General features: G+C 37.3%; 2 protein-coding genes across 4 annotated transcripts in view; both read right to left on the bottom strand.

Annotated features, from left to right (window-relative positions):
- Window positions 1-8,415, bottom strand: part of LOC103514119 (facilitated trehalose transporter Tret1-2 homolog) — a 23,008-nt gene extending 14,593 nt beyond the window's left edge. For both annotated transcript variants that reach the window (XM_017446095.2, XM_008478982.3), the window contains exon 1: window positions 8,278-8,415. In XM_017446095.2, the coding sequence (XP_017301584.1) occupies window positions 8,278-8,392 (115 nt within the window). In that variant the 5' untranslated portion in view covers window positions 8,393-8,415. The remainder of the gene's footprint in view (window positions 1-8,277) is intronic.
- A 386-nt stretch (window positions 8,416-8,801) lies between these two features.
- On the bottom strand, window positions 8,802-15,080 carry LOC103514121. Of its 2 annotated transcripts, none has more exons than XM_026827177.1 (2): window positions 13,971-15,080; window positions 8,802-9,390 (listed from the first exon to the last, which is right to left on the bottom strand). In XM_026827177.1, the coding sequence occupies exon 1, from the start codon at window positions 14,551-14,553 to the stop codon at window positions 13,984-13,986; it is 570 nt and encodes a 189-aa protein (XP_026682978.1). In that variant the 5' UTR covers window positions 14,554-15,080; the 3' UTR covers window positions 8,802-9,390; window positions 13,971-13,983. The 2 variants fall into 2 exon arrangements, with proteins under 2 accessions (XP_026682978.1, XP_026682977.1); XM_026827176.1 differs by lacking the exon at window positions 8,802-9,390 and adding an exon at window positions 10,257-10,831.
- Between the last annotated feature and the right edge of the window lie 481 nt (window positions 15,081-15,561).

The following is a 15,561-nucleotide window of genomic DNA, read 5'->3' on the forward strand; positions in this document are numbered from 1 at the left end:
TATTCAAACTTGTACGAAAGTTCCGCATGGAACAAAAGTTATTCCACAAACCCGCATTCGAAAAGAGAAAAGGTATTGGTAATGATTTCATAAGATTTCGCATTTCCACTCGACTTCGTTCGTTAAAAGTTTTGCAGCTCGGAATGTCAATAGGGAGGAGAAGGAGGAGGAGAACGATGGAAGTGCTGTGTTGATACCGTTTAGTTTCAGCTTATTGTTATTTTATTTTCAACTTATTTTTACTCTTGACTTGTGACTCAACACTTTCAACTGTTTAACTTGTTCGGCATTTTCAGGCATCAAAGGCTAATCCATTTCATGAGTCATGAGACATAATGATCAAGGATGAGCAGTTTGATCAAGCTACAAATCAATACAAACACAATGATTATTCATTGATCATTGATAAACATTGATGCTTAACGCAGTTAACACTTTATGCAGGTACCAGAGTAAAAAAAAAAAAAAAAAAAAAACCTCTCTTACTAATGTGTAAGAAAATGAGGTCATTCATTAGATTTTTGCTCTTTTCCCCTTCTTCTTTTCTTTTTCCCCTCTTCTCTTCTTTTTCCCCTCTTTTCTCATTCTTTCCCTTCTCATTTTTCTCCCTTTTTTTAACACCTCATTAGCACTTTGTCGAGAAGTAAGAGCCAAGATTGCAAGGGAAAAAAAAGGGACGAGACAAAAAATGGTGGGAAAAGGGGGCTAGATGGGAAATTCAGAAGTGGATTTCGTATAGTTACAAATGTGGCTGGAATTGGCCAATTGGAGTGGAATTTTGCTGGACACTGTTGACGATAAGCCAGTAACTGAACTCATTTCATTATTATTTAGGTATGTATTTATTTTTTGAAGAGGTTTGATAGGATTAGAGAGGGAACTGTAACTGTTGAGGTCCTATCATCCCGAAAGCGAAGAGAAAAGGAGGACAGGATAGGAGAAAGCCAGCCGTTCCGAGAACAAGCCTTGTCTTTTCAGGATAAAATCCGCCAGGATGGGAGTCGAACCCCCCACCACTGTACAAAACCATCAGCTTTTCACTCTGACCTCTTCACATCACGAAACCTTCCAACCAAAACTCACTTTCCACTCCTGATATCCGCCACTTAGAAAGACAAAGTAAGGAGAACTGAGAGAGCGAGAAGAGGAAAGAGGGAGAGGGAGGGAAAGAGAGAAGAAGAGAGAGAGATAGAAAGAGAGAGAGGGAGAGAGAGAGGTTTAGATGAATAATTAAAAAAAGAGCTGATGATGTCGGAATATGTCATCAAGATAGGAAAGAAAAATGAAAAAAAAGGAAAAAAGAAAAATTAAAAAAAAAAAAAAAAGTGGAATAAAAGAAAAGATAGAACGCTCTGACAAAGAATGCATTCAGAGAATAGAAACATGGAGGAGGTGAAGTGGAGACATGGATGAAAAAAGAGAATCGAGGCAAGGAGAGGAAAATTAATGGAAGAATAAGGAGAAGTTGAAGAAGACAAAACGAAAGAGGAGGAGGAAGAAGAATAACTAGAAGAATGTGAAGAGAAGGACGACGACGACGAAGAAGGAGAAATTGAAAATGCAGAGAGAAATGTAGATTGGAAGGAAAGAAAGAAGAAGAAAAATAAGACGCACAATGGAGAAAAGAACAAGAACGAGGAGAAGGTAAAAATATATGGAGAGAATACCTACAATGGAAGAGAGAATAGGACATTGTAGAAGGAAAAAAAAGGAGAAGAATGAGGAAGAACCAAGAAGAAGCATGGAGTGAAAGAGAATGAGAGAAATACGTCATTGCAAAAAGAAGAAAAAGCAGATGAAAAAGAAGAAGAGAGGAGAGTAAGGAATGTAGACAAAATTGTAGACTGCAAAAAAAAGAAGGAAAAGAATTCAAGATAACGAAGCAAGAATCGGAGACATCACCCACTTTCTAAAAAAAATGACAAGAACAAGTGACAGAGGAAGGAAGGGAGAATGATAACAAAAATATACACAATAGAAGAAAAATAAAAAAATACAAAGAAAAGAACAATGGAGAAGGAAGGAGGAGGTGGAAAAAGAAGAGGAGGAAGAGGAAACAAGGAAGGTCTGGAAGCAAACTAAAAAGCGGATGTGACGAACAAGGAATAAGAAGATAAAAAAATGTCAAAAATAGATAAAACATAAGAACAAGAAAAAACTACTCGAAAGTGACAGGGCGTGATTTATGGGGCTAGAGATGTCCATCCCCCCCCCTTGGAATTTTTTCCGCATCTTTACTGTGGGACTGTGGGTCATAATCCCAAATTTTGGAACATTCATCTGTCCCGGCTTTTTTTATACTCAAGTGTAATTTCTAGTACAGTTTTATATGCATCTAAGTCTCGCTTTTTGAAATCCTGTAAAGTCTACAGTTTTCTATAATTTAAACACTTTTCCAGCCATTTTGCTGCTGCATATTTAATTACGTAGCTACCTATTAGGTTGGTAATCTTTAGCTAAATTAGGTTTCGGGTACCGGCTTTGAAATCCTCTGTATCCTATACAAGTTTCGGGTACCTATGCGGGGCTTGCGCCCCAGGCCCGAGTGACAAACTTGACCTTACGAACCCCCCCCTGTGGCAGACCCTGCCTGGCTTTATCACGGCAAAGTTTAACTTTTGCAAAATGAATGATCCTTTGGCTTTGCGCTTTAGAGAATCGATTGAGTGCGAACTTTGGGGAGCTAATTATTCCGTTGATGTTTTGGGACTTTGACACTTTTAGGTCTAACTTTGTTACCTTCCCAGTTGTTTGGAGTTTGGATTGTTGTGCTGGTGTTGTTCAAGGACTGTCACTCATTCGGAGAGAACTTAAGCGAGGTGTAATATACCTTCTTTTATTCCGATTCCAAACTTTCCTTTGCTTAGCATTGTTAGCTCTTTTTTCACTCTGCTTTGAGAATAGTTGTATCCGAGGGAGCTGTATGGTTCGAGCAAGAAATAATGATATAGTACGGTATCTAAAATTTGAATTTCGAATTTTCCAAATTGAAATGTTTAATTTTTAAATAAATACACTTACCTACGTAATTTAAACTGACATCATCCACACTATTATCATCATCACACATTTCCACACTATTCTACGTATGATTCCACATATCTACCTAATACTCTTCCAAGTATTCCACCTACTGTTCGAGTATTTTTGGCATTTCAAGCCCCAAGTCCCCGGGCTCAAAAGCGTAATCGTACATCAAAAGCGCTGGCATGATTTTCCCCTGTCGATGGCAGCTTATTGTGTCCCCGTTCTAATAGTGAATTTCAAAAGCCACGTTGTCATATATCGCTCCGGGGGGGATCATTGGCTTAGCATTGGAAATGCAACACTGCCAAAATGAAGCTTGAAGGCAGTGGATTCTAAAGGTCGTGAAATAGTAGGTACAATGTACCGTAAATTGGGGTGTCATAACTTGAAGGTAGGTGGTGACATATTTATAGATACCGTTAACTAGGATATCATTGATCCATTTCCCTAAATTGGATTGTTACTGTCCCAAATTGGGTTATCTTTGCTTGAAGGCAGCGTATTTCAGAGGTTGTAAAATACGCAAATGTACAGTAAATTGGGTTGTCATTACCCTATTCATATTGGACTGTCATTGCTTGAAGGCAGCGAATTCCAGGTGGCAACATATTTACAGGTATACCGTAAATTGGGGCATCATTGTTCTAAAGTGGGGTATCGTGCTAGAGTAAAGGGACTTTTCAGTTATGCTGTTTTTTTCATCTTCTCCTTCTTCTTCTTCTTCTTCTCCTTCTTCTTCTTTTTTTTTTACTTAGTCCGCTCTGACTCTTAGCCATTCATTTACACTCATACCTGTGAGCTATAAAATTTCACACATTGCCTGCAACATATAACACACTCAACTACACATAGATACCTGTGAGGTATAAAATTCCACACTTTGACTGCAACATATAACACAGACATATAGATATCTGTGAGGTATAGACTTCCACACATTGACTGCAACATAATTATAACACACACATACATACCTGTGAGCTATAAAAATTTCAAACATTGACTGCAACATATTACACATAATGTAGATACCTGTGAGGTAGGTATAAATCATTCCGGGCTCACCACATTAAAGGGAAAAACTTCCCGATACACTCCACAGTACGGGGATAAAATCTGTCACACAACTCGAAATGAGAGACAGCTCTTGAAATCGAGGGAGGAAAGAGACCTCGAAACGGGGAGAAAACTGATCGAGAGGGGGGAAAGAGACTTCAGACAGGGAGAAAAGGAGTCAAAGGGAGGGGGACCGGAACGGAGGGAAAAGAGAGAGAAAGGGATCGAGAAGGGGAGAAAAATAGATCGAGACAAGGGATGGGAATTTGTCGGTAGGGATGATCGCAGGACTTATCCGTATCGAGAGAGAGAGAGAGAGAGAGAGAGAGAGAGCGAGAGAGAGAGAGAGAGAGCGAGGGGGGGGAGATTCTCCAAAAGAAAAAAAAAAAAAAAAAAAAATCGCCCTGCGGCGCGAAAAATTTACTTTTGGTGGAGACTGGATTTCTCAAGATTGCTGGACCAAAATTTTCAAAATTTCAGCTGGTGCGCCTAAATCTTATTTTGCTCACTTTAGCGTTCAGCGAAAATTAGGGCATAAGAAAACATCTACCACTTAAGTACGAAGAGACTAGCTCGTTGATAATCTCGATATTTGGGATGTAGGTAATGTGCGAGATCAAGAGATCCTTCTGAATACAAGGGGGAGAAAAGGAAATGCATAATGGGAGGTGGAAAAGGAAGATCGAAAAAGGGTATCGGGCCCGGCGGGGGGCTAATCCGGCCCTGTAAAGAGGGGGAAAGGACCACGACCGTGGGAAAAGGGAGAGAAAGGGATCAAGAAGGGGAGAAAAAGAGATCGAGACAAGGGATGGGAATTTGTCGGTAGGGATGATCGCAGGACTTATCCGTATCGAGAGAGAGAGAGAGAGAGTGGGGAGATATTGTTAACAGAGATTGGGAGAAGAGGGGCGAAAGAACAGAGGGATATTTGTCATTAAACCAGGTAGGTAACCATTGCGAGAGAGGGATAAAATAGGTATCGCATGGAGGGACTTTTTCGAGGGTTAGGGGGGGGGTATTGTTGAGAGGGGTTGGGTGACGAGGACCAAAAAGGAAGGAGAGAAAGAGCGGAGGGATATTTGTCATTAAACCAGGTAATCAGGGAGAGAGGGGGATAAAAGGGAAATTTGGGAGCACGAGAGGACTGTCAACAGAGTAACGAAAGGGGAAAAGGAAGAGGGAAATATTTGTCAGTCAATGTTAAACGGGAACGAAAATAACGAAAATTTGTGAGCAAGGAGGGATTTTCTGATGGAGAGGGGGAAAAAAGGAATGGGAAAACGGGACAAAGAGGGACGTTAAAAAAGGGATTGACATTTTCCGGGTTAGGTAGTGTGCAAAAAATGTTCGCCTTGATGTTGGTGGCTGTCGGTTTGGATTGGAGCTGAAATGTGTGAGTTGTGACAGCATTTTCCATAAATAATCCATGATGATTTGCTAGGGGGGGCTTTCCCTCTCCCTGTCATCAGCAAATTTCAGTTTTCCATGTTTTTCCCCCCTATATACCTAAATAGGTAGGTACCGTTTTTTTTTCGTTATACGAGTACCTATGTACCAATGTACCTACCATGTTTTTCCCTATGTACCTACTCCATTCTTTCTATGTACTCAATATTATGTACCGATTTGTACCATGTTTTTTCCTACTCCGTTTGTACGTTCTGTCAATACCATCAGTTAGTTGATGTCAAGGGATGTTGATTGTCATTTGTATTCAGGGTGTAGCAACAGTCAAAATGTGTACCTACAGGGTGGTGTCAAATGAAACTCCGATCCTTTTGCAGCAAAACTGGAGACGACACTCTTTTCTGAGACACTTTTTTGTTGATCTACTTTCTTTCGATGGCATTGTTCTTACAAATGCTTTCTAGTAAACTATGCATTCGAAACTATGTCTATGAACAAACGGCTTGACGATGGTGTTTAAAATTTTCTTTTGTTACAAGAAAACACACAAGATTACCGTTTAAAATTCTCAGCAAACACATAACCAGCCGTTCCCAACCTTTTTATGGCGCGGGCCACAGAGGAGTGTTCAAACTTTAATCGGGGCTGCAGTTCAAGAAGTACCTATGTAACATGTAAGCGTCCATCCTAAATGGGCAGAATTACGCAGAAAGGAATCCCTTTTGTGCATAGCATCCATAAGAAAATTCCCCTAATGGATGTTTCTTTTTTGCTTAATGCTGTCCAAATATGGCTCTGAGAAATAAAAGCTTGGCGGGCCACAGTTTGGGAATGGCTGACACAAAACTATTGTTTATACAGATTTCCTGTCTTCGTTATCTGCGCTTGAATTCGCAAAGATATGAACATTAAGAAAACAATAGAATCGGATATTTACATATATTATGCACAATTTTATTCGTAGAAATGTATACGTAACAATTGTAGGTACATTCGTAGAAAAGTATACGCAACAATTGTATACGTATAAAAGTATACGGGGCACGGTTGGTCCAGTGGTAACGCGCTTGCTTGCCATGCAGAAGGTCCCGGGTTCGAATCCCACCATCGACAAAAATTTGTCGATGGTGTTAAGAAGTTTACAACAATGCTCTCAACGGTCGAGTTTTTTTTTCTAATCCAGAAGTGGATTAATGCTATCATCAAGTTACATGCACAGTAGGTAGCTTGCATATTATCTTGCAACTTATTCCGGAACTCTAGAAATGTAACTTTTTAAGCTCCAGAAGAATTTGCTCTGCTTTTTATTATGCAACCATAACAGATATGCTACATCTAGAGCAGTGTTTCCCAACCTTTTCTCTACGATCGCCCCCTTTCAGAATTTGTACAGATTATCGGAACTAGTTTTTTTTCTAATCCAGAAGTGGATAATGCTATCATCAAGTTACATGCACAGTAGGTAGCTTGCATATTATCTTGCAACTCATTCCGGAACTCTGGAAATGTAACTTTTTAAGCTCTAGAAGAATTTGCTCTGCTTTTTATTATGCAACCATAACAGATATGCTACATTTAGAGAACATTAAGGCAAAGGATTATGAAACATTAAAGTCTTTTGTATGTGTGTGTGTGTGTGTGTGTGTGTGTGTGTGTGTGTGTGTGTGTGTGTGTGCACATTAAGAAAACAATAGAATTGGATATTTACATATACCTATTATGCACAATTTTATTCGTAGAAATGTATACGTAACAATTGTACATTCGTAGAAAAGTATACGTAACAATTGTACATTCGTAGAAAAGTATACGTAACAATTGATGTATACGTATAAAAGTATACACAATGGAAATGCAGTGCCATTTATCAACGTGCCCTAGATACGAAGAAACTTATATCTACATACGTGTTCAGGTTAAACTTTTGTTTAAAACATGGTTAAGGTTTTCGTTTTGAGAATACTTTACGAGAAAGAATTTGTAAGAACAAAATGCTATTGAAAGCAGATCAGCAAAGAAGTGTCTCAGAAAAGAGCGTTGTCCCCGGTTTGCTGCAGAAGGACGGAGTTTCATTTGCTGAGTGCTGACAGATACTATAGGCCAGCCTATCTCGTAGAGTAGCGCGTCTACCTTGTAAGCGCTAGGTCGCGGGTTCGATTCCCGCCCTGGCGGACTTCATCCTGAGCAGATAAGGTTCGTTCTTGGAATGGCTGGCGCTCTTGGAACGGATTTTGGGACTTATAAGACATTATCCCACTTCGAGGCTTAGGTGTAGTGGCCAACAGCTCTAAAGGGTTGGTTGAGCTTATACAAATCTACAGTTCCCTCTATAGGCGGGTTCGATTCCCGCCCTGGCGGATTTCATCCTGAGCAGATAAGGTTCGTTCTCGGAATGGCTGGCGCTCTCAGAACGGATTTTGGGACTTATAAGATCTTATCCCACTTCGAGGCTTAGGTGTAGCGGCCAACAGCCCTAAAGGATTGGTTGAGCTTATACAAATCTACAGTTCCCTCTATAAAACCTTTAAAAAAAGACCTTATCAGTTACACAGTGACTTTAAAGCTCTATCAAACAAAACTTAGTCACGATAGTTAAATGACATTTTTGATTTGCCAACAACCACACTTAACTAACATGTTATGGTTTTCTTTACTAGTTGGCACATACCTTGTTTTGTACTGTACGTTTCGTATGTAAATTCCAGACCCGTCTTCAGCAGATCGCCAAAGTTATATCGTCCGTGATCTTGTCAATTAGAACATATAAAAAAAAGTAAAGTAACTTACCCACACTAGACGCAAATCCAGTCAGCAACGAAATCGCTCCGCGGAGTTTCGGCTCGGATATCTCCCCAATATAACTAGCGACTGGCGCCTCGCAGCAGCCCAAACTGATGCCCATCACAATTGACGCCACATATAGGACATAGAGGGTTTTGTCATTAGTTGTGACGTTATTGTGTTGTGTTTTGTCTTCATTCGTACTAGTGTTATTGTAACTATGTGTTTCGTGTGAATTTCTTCTAGTTTCTTGCATGTTCTTGGTGTGAGGGAGATTTTTTTGTTTGAAACTTGTCGCCTTATGCCGATTATTTGTTATGAGTTTGGCGTCATCTGTTTCAATATCGTCTGATAGATTATCTTCCATTATTTTCTGCTTAGAGTTCTTTCTCACTCAAGTGTTTTTTGTTTTTCCTGAACTTTGTTCTGTTTTATTATGAAATTACAGAGTTTCTTTCTGCTTTTATTGTAATTTATGATTGTGCGAAGTGTCATTAGTTGTGACGTTATTGTGTTGTGTTTTGTCTTCATTTGTACTAGTGTTATTGTAACTATGTGTTTCGTGTGAATTTCTTCTAGTTTCTTGCATGTTGTTTTTTTGTTTGAAACTTGTCGCCTTATGCCGAATATTTGTTATGAGTTTGGCGTCATCTGTTTCAATATCGTCTGATAGATTATCTTCCATTATTTTCTGCTTAGAGTTCTTTCTCACTCAAGTGTTTTTTGTTTTTCCTGAACTTTGTTCTGTTTTATTATGAAATTATAGAGTTTCTTTCTGTTTTTATTGTAATTTATGATTGTGCGAAGTGCATATTGTGTATTTTGTGCAGTTTTTTATTTGTGTATTCTCTATTTTTAACTTTTGTAATTTATGAGATATTTCGTTTCTCTTTCCTTCTTTTTGTTTGAAAACTTTATCAAGTAACTATATATTCATGCACTCTTTTCCTTCCACTTTTTACTTTCTTTTGCTCTGGTTAACTTTTAATTTTTGTTCTCAATTTTTTCCACTTTCTTTTCAGTTTTTATTTTGTTTGATACTAACAATTACAAACACTTTTCTTGTTAGGAACACTAGCATTTTTTTTTCTCGTAATTATGTTAATGCTTTTAAAACGGCTGAAACAATACGTTTTCTTTTTATTTTCTCCTGGTATGGCACTTGTTCGCTATAATTTAGTCTTATTAATTCAAAAATATTTAACAGATGTAAAGTAAGAGCTTTTTTATATTTTAAATGTTCGAAAGAGAAAAAATCTAAAGTCTTACTTTTTTTTCTTTCACATTTATAGAAAAAGACGGAAAATAAATTTTCTTTTTTTATCGAAAATTCCCTTCCTTCTCTCAGTATTTGTCTTGCGAATTATTTTGAAATGTAGTTTCGTGAAAGGAAAAAGTGAAATTTATAAACTTTAGATTTCTTTTCTTTTCATTTAAAAATTAGAGCGTTCGTTGTTCGTTGCATTTATATTTCCTTCTCTTGATTCAAGTCGATTTTTATAGCTTGCCCTAGTTTCCGAGTGCCTTTTCTATTAGCTGTTTCTTCAAATAGAATTAGTTCAGCACTGTTCACGTGTTTTCTGTGAATAGGTTGGGTATGGGTAGTTGGGTTGCTACTTATTCGCTGAAATCTGAAGATGAAGTTTGCGCTCAGCACTTTTCACCTCGACATTTCTTGGTGTGTTTGAAGTTACTGAGAAACAAAGAAGGACTAATCATGGAAACTAATAACTAATAAGGTTACTAAATATACGGTGTAGGATTAACCAAATGCTTTATTTAGAATAAATAGGATTTCTTGAAATAGAGCTGTAGAGGAGAGAGTCGAGAATTTCGGGAATAGACCACCCCGTATTATTTCATCATCAAATATTGCTTTGAAACTTGTCAAAAGGTTTTCAAAAAGTTCAAAGTCTAGGTTGTGGCTTTCTCTCTCTCTTCCCCTCTCTCTCTCTCTCTCTCTCTCTCTCTCCCTCGTAGGATTAATGGATTAACAGAATGCTTTATTTACAACACATAGGGTTTCTTCAAATAGAGCTGTGGAGGAGAGAGTTGAGAATTCTGGGAATAGACCACCCCGTATTATTTCATCATCAAATATTGCTTTGAAACTTGTCAAAGAGTTCAAAGTCTAGGTTGCGGCTTTCTCTCTCTCTTCCTCCTCTCTCTCTCTCTCTCTCTCTCTCTCTCTCTCTCTTGCTTTCTCTTCTGTGGCTCTTTCTTTGTCTAATCAAATTAGGACCTGGGCGTCTCTGATCTTCATTGTGCCATATTGCATATTCTGTGTTCAGACTGAAGTTTTCGAGGGGGCAATTTCGTATTCCTTTCCCCTTTTTAGTGCCATTCTGTTTAGGCGGGGATCATTTTGAGTGCTCAAATGTGAAATTTTCCATCAGGGGATAATCTTTTGTGGTGGTTTTTCCCGTTTTTCCGTTTGTCACACTTAATATCAAAATTTTTTCATGATTTGACTTTGCAAAAGTTGGTAGATTCTTCTGAGGAAGAGTTAGTTACATTGTCTTTCGAATTCAATGAGCTCAGTAAAAATGTCAATTCTGATCTGCAACACACGAAAATTGGTAACTTTATATCAAACTGCAGAAATCTCAAGAATATGTTTGAAGCATCTATGTAGCAGGATTTTTGATGTGATTTTTTTTTTGTCAATAACATTCTAGATTCCAGATATGAAGGAAATGTTCTCCCTGATATTATTTTGAGCCCGATCAATCTTTTGGTGGCACCGTTGTGATCCTTTGCCCTTTGTATGAGTAAGTTCTCCACTGAACTACATAGTAATAAAATTAGAACTTCGGTTTTATCCTGAACGGATAACGTTCGTTCAGGATAATGTTCGGAACGGCTGACTTTCTCTTATTATCTTGTTTTCTTTCAGTTACAGTTCCCTCTATGAAACCTCTTAAAAAAAGTAAATCCATGTTTTTACTTTCTATTATTTTTTTTCTTTTTTATCTAAGTACGTTATAATTGTTATATTATAATTATTATAATTGTGACGTCACGGGGTGATGGGTGCCCCCCAGTGGACACAATGCAAGTTTGTGCCCCTGAGGTGAACTTTACCCTTGTGAGGTAATATGGAGTGAGGGAACTTTTGTGTATCTTTTGTGAGAACTGTTTACTCCGACAATGTACACACACCTTCTTTCTCTCTCTCTCTCTCTCTCTCTCTCTCTCTCTCTCTCTTTCTTTCACCTTTGCTATTCACCTTTTGTGGTGTGGACAAAGTATTCCCAAAATTTCTTTACCTCAAGTTTAAACATTGTAAGTATTAGGCAGCTACTTTGTATGTTGCTCTGAAAAAGCATCACACAATTTGGGAATTTTTCAACCTTTTTTGAAACCAAAATAAATCTTTTTTTCTTTTAATAACTGATAAAGGTATTTTTCCTATGATTATCTAGGCCTGCTTCTCAGTCACAGAAATGAGTCCTTAAAATGCCCTCCATTTGACGAAATAAAGTCATGCTTACTTTAATTAAGGGTGTGCATGAACTATAGCCTGAACAGAATGCATACCGGAGTCAGTTTTCTCGAAAAGCTGTTTATAAAACTTCTCAAAGAGGTTTTACAGATTATTCAGTTAGTAATTCTAGAATTGTAGAGTTTTATACCTACATTTACATCTACATATAGTCACGTGCAAAATTTTAGGACATATTGACGTTGGAATTGGAACTTCATCAATATTTCTATGTATTTCTTGAATGTAGTAGAAAGGGAAGTAACTGATAGAATTCACAAGATTTAGTTGTAGGTATTTTTTTTTTTTTTTTTTTTTTTTTTTTTTTTTTTTTTTTTTTTTTTAATTTTTGTAAATGCAATTTCTTTGTGTTATGTCACAACTTTGGTGCTCACTGCAGCATTGTAGGATTTTTCCCAATACATATCTCAATAATCCTAACAACCAATGTTTACCTACCATGCTGGCACCGGTCGCTATGCGCATTTACATGTCATAGCTACTCATTTTCCTCACGAGGCTGAGTGGGCCCCGCAACAGCCAGTCACGGGATCAATCATTTGCATGATACAAATTTCTTGACCCCGCCGGAAATCGAACCCGGGTCTCCCGCGTGCAAGGCGAGTGCAGTGACCACTACGCCATGGGAGCTGACTTTTTATTCTCATTGACAACACGAGTTGTCTCTTATCGCACATCTGACGATAAGAGGCACATTTGATGAGAGGCATACTACGGGATGGGCATGCTACGACACAGGCCCACAGGGTCGTGCCTCAGTGTATGTATTCGTAATCGAGCCTTCATACCAATGCCAACAGCTCTCTGTCGACTCATTTTCAAAGTACTGTCAGTAATAGATAGTCTTTGCAACCAAAATTAGCCTCTCGTTAATGTAAACGGGAGGCTAGTCACTAAACAACGTTTATACAGTGGAAACTCGATATAACGAAGTCCAAGGGAAATGATCAAAATTTCGCTTTATTGAGGTTTTTGTATCATCTATTTTTCGTTATATCGAGGTTAAAATCGAAAATGTTTCGAAAATGTTACTGAGGTATCAATCATTTAACTTCGCTGTACTGAGGTAAAATTCTACTCGGTTTTAAGATCACTTCGCTATACTGAGGTCAAAATCAGAGTAACTTCGTTATACTGAGGTAAGTCTACTTGCTTTTAAGATCATTTCGTTATACTGAGGTTAAAATTCAATCAATTTCGTTACACTGAGGTAATTTTCTCGGGCTCGTGCTCCAAATTACTTCGTTGTATCTATTCTTTTTACTTCGCTATACTGAGGTTTTCGCCTCTGAAGGGAAGGGAAATCGACTTTTTATACCCGTATACGGTTAATACCAGAAAACTACCCGAAGTAGCTTGGGTGTAGTGTTTTAAGGTCTGTGTGTGTAATACCTAATCAAATCCTGTAACCCTATTACCACTTTTCTTCGTTATATCGAGGATTTCGCTATAACAAGTTTCGTTATATCGAGGTTCCACTGTATATGATGAAAACTCGTTTCTGCACATGTGCACGCTAATTTTGGTTTCAAAGTATTGTCAATACCTATATTGAAAAACGTTTCATAACTCCATAATGTGTGGACGTTTTGTTTGTCTGTTTCAATGAATGTTTCTCACAAATGTCGCTCAACGATTAACACACTGATAAATTCTCAAGACTTGTGTATCGACTTAATGACTGCACAATATGATTTCATCTCATACATTATGCCTGCACGCTCAGACTTCTTAATAAGAACACACTCTGAGACTGAGATTGTAGGTACCACCAATATCAGCAACATTCTCGAGGCAATTACTGATGGGCAAAACAAGTCAGGTTCATTATTTTGAGCCCAGCGTCAAAATGAGTCACGTTCGTTTTCAGCATTGAATTGCCGATGTGTAAGGACAAAGACTTATAAATAATTATAACTTTTTATAAGAGTTACCTATAAGAGATGAGAGAGGTACTTTTGATCAAGTGAGATTGTCTTGGAAAGTAAAAGGTGGTGAGGTTCTTATCAGCTTATTACTCATAAATTTCATAATTTACCAAAATTACTGAGAAAGGGACTTTTCAGCTTATCCTGGCAACAGTCAGAAGCTTTCCTATAGAGAGTATAGGGCCTATTAGCCTGTACATAATATGTACCATTAATATTAGATCCTTTTAACTTCCCTATAAGATTTAAGTATTTATTTCATTTACCTTATAGACCTTTTCAGAGATTCACATAATTCGCATATTCATATTGAATGGGTTTGGCCTCAGTAAATCTTCCATAGTGTTGCACATAATCTCTGTCTTTAATATGTTGATAGGCTCCATTTCTGTCGACTTCATCAGTTTTGATTCTCTCGCTAATTCCATCAAGATTTTGGGAATGTCTGCTGATTTTCATCAAATCTGTGAACAGACGGTTCTTTCCTTCCATCTCTCTGATACGTTCGTATTCCTTAATGAGATTGTCAATATGGTTTTCCTCGTCGATTTGATCCGCTTTGAAATCATCAAGTAGTTCATTGGCGACTTTTACATCATCATATTTAAATTCTTCGTTGTCTCCATTGGCAATATTTTCTCCAATGTTTGTTTTGAGTTCATCGACCTCGATTATAGTTTCATTTGTGTGGTTGAGCGAGTGGAATTTCTCATAGATGACAAAGAAGATGAAGTGATAGAGGAGGCATATGATGAAGATGACGAAGATCTTCTTCAGCGTCCGATTCCGAAATGGACACTTCAGCAATGGTCGGAGATTTGCGAATAGAGAGCTTTTTCGGTATTCCATAAACTTTGAGTTGGGTATAGGAGATTTTGAGGGATGTATTTATTGAAATTAAAGCTCTTGTAGGTAGGGTATTTGAAAATTTTGATGAGGAAAGTGTCGGAAGATTCAAAATCAACGAATAATAAATAGCTCTTTGTTAGGGAAATGAGACAATAACTCTAGTTACTATAACTGGTTTCAAGCTTTCAAGCCTACCATTTGTGTTTCCACAACATCCTGTACATTTTGATTAGAAGAACAATACAATGTTGAATAGGATCTCAATTGAATTTTCCCTTTGTTATTTTCAAAAGGGAAAAAGAAGCAAGGGGGAGGAAGGGAATTTTTAAATTTCCCATTTTAAAAATTCCCACGCCTCCAGTCCTGTGGGGATTAAATTAAAAACTAGATTTAAATAAACAAACCCTTCGCCGGGAGTTGGAAAAAAAAATGAATAATTAAAATACAATAATATTGTGAAAAAGAAAATAAAATTGCTGAAAAAAAAGAACCAATGATGGGAAGAATAATTTTTTACACTTTGCATTTCAGAAAATATTTACACTTGAAAAAAACCGAACACTTGAAAATAATGTTAGATAATAATTTATACTTTTACCGATTTTAATTGCATATGCTCGATTTATAATGGACGGAAAATTATAGATAATGATGAAAAATCTAGGGCCTACACACTGTTTCAGTTTTTTTTTTTTTTTTAATAAAATGAAGAAAACAAATAATTTCTATTTTTATAAAACAAATATTTTTCTATTTTCTTTTGTTTATTCATTTTATTTACAAATATTTTTTTTAAATATTTCGATAAGATTTTTTCTCTTTTTTATTTATTTTTTTATTATTATTTTTTTTTTTACGAGTATATATTTATTTTTTTTATTATTATTAACGTAATCTCATAGTTAACAGATCTATTATTATGTTAAGGCGGTCTCTTCCTGAGTACATGGCAAGCTTTTGGTAGCTTGAAAGGTAGCGCGCCTGCCTTGTCAGCGTTACAGGGTTTTC

The sequence above is a fragment of the Diaphorina citri genome, unplaced genomic scaffold, assembly GCF_000475195.1.
Source record: "Diaphorina citri unplaced genomic scaffold, Diaci psyllid genome assembly version 1.1 scaffold1085, whole genome shotgun sequence".
In the NCBI taxonomy this organism is placed as follows: domain Eukaryota; kingdom Metazoa; phylum Arthropoda; class Insecta; order Hemiptera; family Psyllidae; genus Diaphorina; species Diaphorina citri.

Coding starts and splice junctions, on each gene's coding strand:
- LOC103514121 (XM_026827177.1), bottom strand. CDS start 14,553: ATGGAATACCGAAAAAGCTCTCTATTCGCAAATCTCCGACCATTGCTG.